General features: G+C 35.9%; 1 protein-coding gene across 1 annotated transcript; it reads right to left on the reverse strand.

The window, feature by feature from the left end:
* Window positions 1-635: 635 nt before the first annotated feature.
* On the reverse strand, window positions 636-8,393 carry LOC149787504 (uncharacterized). Its single transcript, XM_089975601.1, has 5 exons — window positions 8,241-8,393; window positions 7,597-7,635; window positions 6,645-6,825; window positions 2,087-2,477; window positions 636-1,246 (listed from the first exon to the last, which is right to left on the reverse strand). Exons 1-5 carry the CDS (start codon window positions 8,287-8,289, stop codon window positions 656-658), a joined length of 1,251 nt encoding a protein of 416 aa, XP_089831727.1. The 5' UTR covers window positions 8,290-8,393; the 3' UTR covers window positions 636-655.
* Window positions 8,394-11,183: the final 2,790 nt, after the last annotated feature.

Raw genomic sequence — 11,183 nt, forward strand, 5'->3', positions numbered from 1 at the left:
ATTGGATATATTTGTGAACTCTTTCCATTTGGGACAAAAAAGTAATGTTCATATTTATTTTCGTTTCAGTTTCAGAGTCAATCTCATTGAGTTGAAACATTTTTGGAATGGTATGAAGTCATTCGACATTATATTGAAGCATCATTAACAATGCGATTAGCAATGCCATTTTATTTCTTGAAGTAGTTTCAGTATGTTGAAATAAATTTACATAAAGTATCTATATATGCATGCATCATGTTTAAGAGCCATATAAAGTGAGGTTTTTAACAGCTCACTTAGCTGTACTATATTTTCAACATCCGTCCTTCGTCAAGTACAACACGCGTACAACGCAGGTTTAATTCCAATCACACTTACACCACAAGTCTATTTCCAATCATATTTTTGCAAAAGTTATCAAACCTTCTTCTTCATCATTCTCATTTATTTTGAAACGAAAATAAAAATAACTTCATACAACTTAAAATAGATTTAATTTCCCCAATTTTGGAAAACATATATCTATTTGTAAAGTAATGACTCCTCAATATTGAACCCCGCTGCTTCTGCACGAATTGAGGAATAGCTTTTCATATAAAACGATTTGCAAATTTAAAATGCAGTTATAAAAGACAAACGTAGAGCTTTCCATATCCATAACTTTATTTCAACTTTAGACGTGGGGATAAGCATGAATGACCTTGCCAAGACAATCTTTGACGATATTCAGATCACCAACACATAAATATGTCTTGTACGTATAGGTGGTTGTGTTCTGTGGTTTTTTCTTCCGAAAAACGACATTCCATTTGGATGTTTTACTCGGGAAATCCTTTATTTCTGAAAAGACATGCGATCCATAGTACTGAAACGTGTCCGTATCTTGACCGGAAGGAGCATATACGCCCATCGCATATTTGTCGTCCCCAGTGGCCATAATGATTGGAACTCGATCTGAGTGTTTTCCCTCAGCCTGTTGTGAATTGGCATTATAGTTGTACACTTTGGTAAAGTCTCCACTTAAATATCCAGTCGGTGATTCCATCTGTATATATGTGAACCCATTCGGCCAATTTCCGCCAATGGTGAACTTAGATACAAATTCTATGCAGTTAGGATGAGCAGTACAACCAATTGTAATAACCTTTTGGAAAGGAAAATCGTACGTTTCTTTCGTGTTTAATGCCGGGGATCCAGCATGGCAGCCACCATTATTTCCCTGAGTTTCGTGAGCACCAGGGCGCAACCAAAATGCAGGATGAACCTGTAGAATATGCGATGAAATAAAGTTCAATTTTCAATTTCTGTTGGGAATGATCATGCAAACAAAACCGAAATTCTGCTACACTGCTTTTTTACTGAACTGGCATTGCTTTTTTAGAGAGTCAGTTAAAAGAATCTTCATTTCGTTTGCAAGAGAAACAACGCATAATATAAAGATAATATATTTTCTACAAAGTACCCAAATAAGTGAACATCTATAGTCTTCCAAAGGAGACAACCACATTTCATACGAAAGAATTTCCACTCTTGTATTTAGTGTGATACAGCTCGACGATATTCAACACTGAGTTCTTCTGAGGCGTTCTTCAATTACTGATCAAGATTGAATAAAATAATCTCTCTCTCTCTCTCTCTCTCTCTCTCTCTCTCTGAAATAGAACAAACATTATGACGGATGGCCATATCCTTTGCATAAAGGTTTTCAAAGACGCGGAAGACACAATCACCGAAATATTCATTTTCAGATGCCCGTTATAACAAATTTTCGACCCAACAGATAAATATAGTCTGATATCGACCCTAAATGAAAAAATTGTATCACATACTGCATCTCCGAATGTGTTTTTACTTCGGGGATGGGACAGGAGTATTTTGTTGTCCTAAATGTATTACTCATTTCCAAACTTCCGAAATTCAAAATTTCATTAACTTTGCCTGAAAGTATGTCTTTTACTGGAATAGCTATACCGTATCAGTCACACAATAGGACGAGAGTGAGTGAGACTGGGGCAAAATGCTTTGCAGCTGATTCACATTATGTCTTGAAGTGTCATAAGTCTTATATTAAATGGAGAGATTTATAACATAGTGACACACACACCTGTGATTGAAGCGTATGTCCGTGTGCGTTCACATTCTGAATCACTGTTTTTGTGGTAACCTCCATCCCGTCATCCCTTCCACCTGCCTCGGTGGGGTTGTAACACTCCGTGAAGTGATCCGTGTTGCAGGCCATTTGAAGTTCTCGTCCATGGTCGGCAGCATTGATGAACTCCTTGTTGTTCCAAACGAGACTATCTATGGCGGCTCCCATCCTCGCCGAAGCGCTTATAAAGATGTCTTTCCCATTAGAGATTGTCCATCGTTTCCCAAACCGTGTATTAAAGCCCCCATCCACGTAACCCAGTCGTTTCTCTGCATGGCCATGTTCTAGGTAATGTTGAACCGCTGCAACGTAGTTAGTGTGGTATGCATTTTTTAATTCTGGGTACCTGTACATTTGAAATTTAGAAAAGCTTACCGTATTTACTGGTGCAGTTGGTGGGTTTTCGTGATAATTGCGCGGACGATGAAGGTTACTTACGTGAATTGCTTCTCCATGATGTAAGACATTGGCACCTTCCTCGAAGTCTTGATTCTAATCTTCAAATTTCAAATTATATTTAAGCCATATTTGATCGAAAGTTATTGACTTGCCAAATATTCCTATATATATTCTCCTCTTGCCAATATAGATAAATGTTCTTTTGCATTAACTGCCGTGTACCAATAAGAAGATTTTTTAAATTTGGATATATTTATCGCAGTAATTCAGGTAATAAATGAATAATGAAAATAAGAAATAAAATAACAGAACAAGATCTATAAAAAAAAACATCGATGTTGAATTTTGACTCATTGATAAATTATTTGCTGATATCCAAATAGAAGTAAGCATAAACGTTGTTGCTGATAGTGTTATCGAAATAGAAGTAAGCGTAAACTTTTTTGCTGGTAGTGTTATCCAAATAGAAGTAAGTATAAACTCTTTTGTGATATATTTCGTGATGAATTATGAAATATGTCATTTGGACAAAAGGTGTATCGTGACAGTAGTAATACCATTTTTATCGGCACAAGTGTGGTGTCTCATTTGAAGCTATTTTGTTTGAAATACATCTATCATTATACCTGCAGCTCAAACTTGTATTTCCATCTTTATGCCTATTTAATTTTTAATCCTCCTTTTCTCTTTATTTCCGTCTATTTTCATCTGCGTGTGTTGTATTATCATATGCTTATTTGACACGTATATTATATAAAGCTTTCTTTATGATGGTGAACGTCCACAGTTATACATCGTACTTAAGTGTTCATTAACTTTGGATAAACACATTTTTTTAGGACTGTCAAGAACTCATTCAAAGACGTTATTGATTGCATCATTGTGGTACATCAGGAAATTCAAGACTATGGAATTCATTTAGGACTTTCCATGCTCCTGGGATTGGCCATTCAATATTTTTTAAATTTAATTCACAATACTTAAGTGTTTTTTAAATCTCCACTTTGTAACTTATATAAATACATTATTGGTTGATTTTACTAAACATATTGGTTTCGCATCTTTCTATTAGATAGTTTAAGACTTAAGGCGTATCATATTTGTATTGGTAGAGTGTTCGACATCTATAATGTAGACGGCAGAAATGACTTGCGATATAAGGTTGACCTACACATGGAGGGCCAAATATTATCTGGTGAATAAGTGGCATGGGACTGGTTGTAAACAAACTAGGGTCGTTACATCTTGTATGGATCAAGATCATGGTAGATTTTAAATAACTGAATTAGTTAATACTTGCAAAGTTAAGAATCGAGGTACTGCCATCCAGTATTCTTGCGTATTAGTGTCTGAGGGACACTTTTTGTGACACCATTTAATATTTCAATAGCTTCAAACTTAATTTATTTTCCAATGATTCTTTTTGCTTTATATTATTCGAAATACTATCAGCATAGAAGGGAATAATGGAATACTGAGATAAACAGTTTTTATTTGCAGAAGTCATCTTGGAAATAACTCGAGATATCGAGGATTGAGCAACAAACTTAATTTGTTTCCGAGCTTTATCGAGGTTAACAATATGTTTACTTTGATAATGTGGCTTACGTGAGTAATCAAGGCATACAGGGAAAAATGCTAATGAGATATTAAAAGAAAATGAGTTGTACAATATTGTACTGATATAAACGGTATATTATCTGCAATTACAGCAGAAGCATGTTACTGTCAATTTGAAAAACAAACAATAAGTAAAAATTATGAAGATATTCGAAGTATGTCAAAATCTTGAAATTTTAAGAAAAGTGTTAAATATTTGATAAACGGATATTTAATGGAACGTTCAATTCTTTTAAGTGGCTTGGGATGCAGAAACTCTGTACCATACTTTTTCGACTAATTGAAGCCAATTGAGATGTCTCTTTCGATAATAATGGCCAAAAGAGTGGGGTACGTCAATTGTGGCACGTACAGGCATTTTTACGTTATATACTATCAATTTGTATGCTGGACTTTTCACGAAATAAATCATTAAATATTTTAGCTATCTCTACTTGATTCTTTACTGTAGGTCCATTTATAATGAGTGATTCCCAAGATTTCTTCTCATACTTTCCTTGAATGTCTTTAAGTTTGCTTGAGAATTGTTAATATTGTCTGTCAGCTCTTATTTATGGTAGTATTATCGTTTCCGTGTAGCACACATAATCCTACTTCTTTTGTGACTATATAATTACCTGTGCTCATCATTCTCTATGCATGTCGCTCGATTTTAGAGCTGCTTCCTTTCAAAAGTTTTCTAATTCTCTTGGCTCAAACGTTTCAAGCAACGGTATGCCTCAATTGGAAAACCATTACGTGAGGACGTACACTAATGCATATCGGATACACGTAACATGTAAAATTGACAAAGGCATGTGTGAACAGTGACTTCAGGCACACAGCTTAAAGAGTGTGATAATTCATTGAAAGGGAAGCACCTTTTAGCCACAGTATTGACACGTCTATATCTGCCTGTTAATTCAGAAGAAACCGCTACATCTGCAACATAAAAAGGCTAAAAGTGCTACCGGATTCCTACCATATATTTAAACACAACCATCCTACATTAAACGTTAAGTCAGGCTTTGTATTGTTCATTCAAGGTTAATTGAATTCCCTAAAATATTTTAAATTAATTTTTTCTAACTTAAACTAGATTGATGTAGGCAGGCCGCCCCGACCCCATTGATGAGCAAAGCGGTCGCCGAAGGCGCCAGGCTTTAAGTGGCGCCAAAATTTAGTCGGAAGTGATTTGTATCTCAATAACAGGGACAACAAAGTTATAGTTCGCCTAGGGCGGAAAGAACCCTGGGGCGGCCCTGGATGTAGGTATGTTTGTCTACTACTTGTTGTCTAATTTGAAATGATGTCGACTAAAGGAATAAAGCGACAATGTCTGAGGATGATTAAGTCACCTGAGTATTTGTAGCTTCAGTAACTCAGAATAAACATGTAACATGTTTATGTAACCATTCCAGTATTAATTATGTCATTGTTAAATGTTTCTGTTTCTTACTTTGATTCTTTTATTTAAAAGAAAGCAAAATAATGCATTTAATTATAATTAAACATCATCAACTTTTTTCCATATAAATCTAATTGATAAGATCCAGTTTGAAGCGCAACAATGTAAATTATATTGTGAAATCAGAAATAACATTGGGATCTTGTGCGAATGGACGTTTGTCTGAATAAAGTACTCTTATTATCACATGGCTAACACACTGACTCCTATGAGTTTGACACGGATTTCATCTTCTAACTTAAATGAGACATAGTGTACTTTCATTGGATGATGGTGTGAATTTTAGAGGCTCAAGTTCACATAATATTATGATCAAACATAGAATATAAACTTATATCACTAAGATATGAGAATAGTCTGATTATAAACGACCTATGTATATTTATGATTTTTTTAAACTCAGTTTAGTGAGCCAAATCAGGCCTTCCGACAACACAAAAACCTGTTATCGGAGAAAATGGCCTCTTATCAGGCCGCCGCATAATATTTCAGTGAGCAACAATAAGAGTCTTATTATGTGATGGAACAAAACCGAAGTTCTAGTTTTCTGCCAGCAATATTGTATGAATACGGATCTAAAATGCGAGGCATGATTTAATGACTGCACAAAAAGAAAATCAAATATGCTTGTGTGACACAGTTGTGAACGTAATGTGTTTTTGTGAGTAAGGTAAGTAAGATTGTAATCTATTTTGAAAACAGAAAAATGGTTGAACTGATTGAGTATTGCTTTCTCCCCATATGTTGTTATCTACCAGTTTCATTACTTGTCCCTTTTCATTTTTACCTTCCACGGCGGTACACTATATACATCAATGTTCCTTGTCTCTCTTTTCTTTCTGGATAGTTTTGTGTGTGTGTGTGTGTGTCAAAAATAGCCTAATATAATGTTATATATCTAAAAGTTACATAAGCTGGAACAATGTTTAAGAAAAACGTAATGGAACAATAAACAAATTCTATAACAGTGATTAACAATACTTACCATAAAGACGTTGTTTGCGCAATTAAACAAGAATGACATGTTTAGAATGAATTTTGGCTCACCGTTCTAAATACTGTTTTGAATGGAAGCTTCCGCAACCCTGGCGACCGTCATGTATACCAGTGTTTTGCCAATGAGACCGTGCGGCATCAGCAGTGTGAATTCCAGCTTTACGTAGATCAGGGTTAGTATTCAGATAGAAAACTGGGTCGAACACGAGATGTGAAGCAGCATCCTGGCCAGCTGAACAGGAAGAGTTCATAATTAGCGAGCCTATAGCATATCAATTTTATATTTGGGTCTTCAATATAAGTGTTCGATACGGATGATCATCCCGTATATCAGTATTGCAAACTCTGGCTGGAACTATTTACACCTAGGCATTTTCAAAGATGTCCGTCCATTAATATTTTTAGATGTACCAAATCGAAGTTTGATTGCACCTAGTGCGTTTTGAGTTCAATCCAAACTGTATAACTGACAGTATATGGACATTATAAATAAGGGTGGAGGTTAGGATGGATATATAATAAATACAAAATGTCTGTGCTTTGTTCCATTATGGTAAAGCACTCATTTGATATGTAGGTCAAATAGGCATTTTTACGCCATATAAAACATATGCATTTCGTCAACTCTGAGCAAAACATCAATGTAGTTTTTCGTCTGCATATGATGTGTCTTAAAGGTCGCAAGGATCAAAGTACATATTTCATTATGTGTCTTTAGTGGGTCATATCAGCCGTATGTGTTATGTAAATTGTGAAACGAGTTTATTACTGTAAAAGTCTTCACAATTCCGATAGATCTTCTTAAGAATGTCTGTGCTGTCCACATTGCTTCTTTTGAAATGTAATTATTACCAGCATATCTGCAGACGTACAAGTTAGGGTCAATCTTCAATATCAATAATTTCACGACCTTTGAATTGAAAAGAAAATATGTTTTCCAATAAATAAAATGCGAAAGAATATCAGCTTAATACCAATGCGAAGTGAAGGTTCTTAAATTTACCTATGATAAATCTCTCTGTGCGATTGTTATCGGCTGCACCTGACAAAATATGAAGGTATTATCAATACAACATTGAGCCATTACAATATATAAACCAAACATTTATTATACCATTTCAAGCTCCAAAATTACGACAAAATAGAAGAGGTATTAATTTAGGAATCGAATATTGCCACTCTTTTATATTTATGTTTAAAATACAATAGTTTAGGAAATTATGTAAGATATTTGAAACGATTTGGCAAAACTCTGGTGAATATTTCGAAAGATATAGCCAATAAGGAAACAAATATAAATGTCTTCGACATTAGTCATAGCTGACACTCAAGTGATTTCAACGAAACGTTTTTAATGTCTTCTTGCATCTTATATACGGCGAGATTTCAGCTAATATAATGTCTCCAATTTCTAAATTTTTAAGGGACTTATATTTAGAAAATAAATCAGTTGTGATTGAATAATAACAATAATCATATAGTTGATGTTTCCCATTAACTGGATAGCCAGAGCTGGATTGTTGTAAATGGATGCATTTTACACTGTATGTTATTTTGATACAGATGTCGAGACTATGTTGTTTATAAAAACATATACAAAAATCTAGAATATATTTCCAAAGAAATAATTTGCGTGAAAGATATTACCCAAGAGCACGAAGCTTAGCAATGTTAAGCAGGATACTACAGCAGCCATGTTTGAACGTCCTGTCTTGAGAGCTGTCAGGGAAATCCGCAATTTGTAGCACGATGTAAAGCGTGCTGACGTTTTATCTCGCAACCGTTTATTGTGATTATATCAGTACCATTATAATGTCCTTAAATTGAGCTATCTGAAAGGCTTCTTCACTGTATATTTGAGTCTTGAATACATCGAAAATGGAATTGAACACTGGTTAATAGGTATTAGGTATGGGTCAATAAGGTGAAGGTAGTATTGCAACTGATTAGTATTGACAGTATCAAGTGATAAACATCAGGCATATACCACTTTGGCACCAAACGGGTTCAGTTCTTGTCTTCATATCAGTAAGGCTGGACTTGCATAGTTTTTAACCTAATTCGATATTATTGGATACTTCATGATATGAGCTGAGCGTCCCAAAGGTGAAGTTAAATATAAACATCATTCGTCTCTCATGAAAATGTCTGGTCATTTGTGTGCAAGAAATTGCGGGTCAGTGCAATTGAATTTCTTCTTTTTTTTTTTGACACTGGGCGATCCTAAGAATACATGTGAAGGAGTTTGGTTTTTCTGTTGTTTTCCATGTTTTTCTATCACACGATGTGTACGCATTTTAAAGAGATATTACTCCAAATTATTTGTCAAAAATAAGTAAAGCTACAATTATATAATTCATTACTTCTATGAAGGTCATAATTAGATCGTTAATTAATAATAGAGGGTGAAATAGTTATATGTGGCTATTGATCTTAGCTTTATGTGCTTGTACGATATGGCCTGAAATGATACTGGTGATGTTGGCTCTCAAAAGGGAATTTAACATTTAAACTAGCGGTAATCTGATTCATATGAAAAATGTAATATTAAAAGTATTTGATACACAATTCAACACCATCCTTTACCTCTGTGGTTGCACCTTCTTGGTCGGGCAGATAATAATAATAATGAGGACTTTGTATAGCGCCTAATCTTTAGAAGCTCTAAGCGCTTTACAAAATTAGACATCACCTATAAGATAAAAACATATACTGATATGATTACAAAAACAAACACCATGAAATTGGAAAACATTAAAAAAAACATGCTGAGAATATTTAATGTAGGAAACATTATTAGGTCTTTAAGTTTGTTCTTGCATTCGAAATAAGTGAGTTTTGAGAGCACTCTTGAATGGGATCACTGTGTCTTTGTGTCTATGTTCAGTGGGCAATTCATTCCACGTTACTGGGCCCTGGTATGCAAAAGAACGCTGTTCATATGACTTTGTCTTCATAGTAGGAATAATGAGTATACGATTGTCAGAAGAGGAGCGTAAGTATCTTGCTGGTGTGTACACATGGGTGAGGTCGGATAGGTATGTTGGACTAGAGTCTGACAGTGAAACGTAGCACAGAGAACACATTTTGTGCTTGATTCTGGATCGAATGGATAGCCAGTGTAGGGTACAAAGCAGCGGGGAGGTGTGCTCTGATCGTGGTACTCAAAGTATGATCCGAGCAGCTGTGTTTTTAACTTTTTGAAGTTTCTGGAGCAGATATTGAGATGAACCAGACAGAACTGAGTTACAATAGTCCAGTCCTGAAAGTACTAATAAACACACAAGTGTTTTAGTGGCATCAACTGAAAGATATTTGCGAATTGAGCTGGTGTGTCTCAGCTCAAGATATGCAGCTTTGCATATGTTCATGACATGTTGGTGCAATGTGAGAGTACTGTCCAGAGTAACACCTAGGTTTCGTACTGATTGTGTGAATTTAATGTTGGTGTTGCTGATATTTATTGTTGAGGTAAAGGATGTGAATGAAAAAGTCTTTGTGTTGTGACCAGAATGGCCTCAGTTTTATCATCAATCATCTGCAGCTTGTTACATGTCATCCATGATATCACATCAGAAATGCACCTCTCTACACCTTGGGTGGTAGCATCAACTTCAGTTGGGTGGCTAGATTTGTACAATTGGGTGTCATCAGCGTACAATTGGCGAGACACTGGATGATGATCTATGACACTTGAGAGCGACTGATCAGGCCCTCATCCGTAAAGATGTTTTGGTGGAGACAGTGAACCTAAAGCTAGGCTCGTTGGTTTCCGTTTCCCAATCACCTGTTTGGAGAATCAAAGTTAGTTCTGCCTGTTGTTCTTGCTCGTGCTACGGCAGCTCCTGATCAGGGATAAAATTTATATAATCTCTTTTCCACATCTTTTATTGGATCCTCTTCAAATTCTCATTTAGGCGATACCATTGCCGTTCTATTATCTCTTGCTTCTTTATCCCTGTTTCCTACGCCCACACCTCCTTTATCTTCGCCACTTTATATTCCATCACCTCTACTAGAAACTGATTGGCGATTCTCAGTGAGGTGATCTTCCTCTTTATGTGCCTCTTGCGTGGAAAACTCCTTGTCATCCACCCGACACATTAGGTGCTGCACTCTGTCCTTCAATGATTTTGCTTTGATAAAGGTACCCATCTTGCAATCTTATGCCATTCTTCTTTACACGATCGACAATGACTGGAAAAACTGACTGGCTGTCTAATGATGATTTATAGTCGTTTATATCCTTATGCCTTGTACAACTCGTTAATGCCAGCACCGCTAGCTTCTTATTTTTTCGTCGGGTGAGAGCCACCACCCGCCGCTTTGACGTGTGCACCACACACTTCTTAATTGCTGTACGGGACGTTCGACGTAGAGAAAGTAGGTAGGATAGCCGCCTCGATTCGGCTAATGTGGGTATGTGAGAAAGCTTGCCAGTAGCTTCTTGTGGGTCGGTGGTTCTTTCCGGGGTTTTCCCGGGTTCTTCCTCCACCTTTAATATTGGCCGAGATCCATAGCCTATCGTGTGCTGAAAAATGGCGTTAAACCCCATAACAACATCAACAACAGCAACATCCTCTTGATCCT

The sequence above is a fragment of the Sinohyriopsis cumingii genome, chromosome 11 (assembly GCF_028554795.1).
Source record: "Sinohyriopsis cumingii isolate HCF-2022 chromosome 11, ASM2855479v2, whole genome shotgun sequence".
NCBI classification, from domain to species: domain Eukaryota; kingdom Metazoa; phylum Mollusca; class Bivalvia; order Unionida; family Unionidae; genus Sinohyriopsis; species Sinohyriopsis cumingii.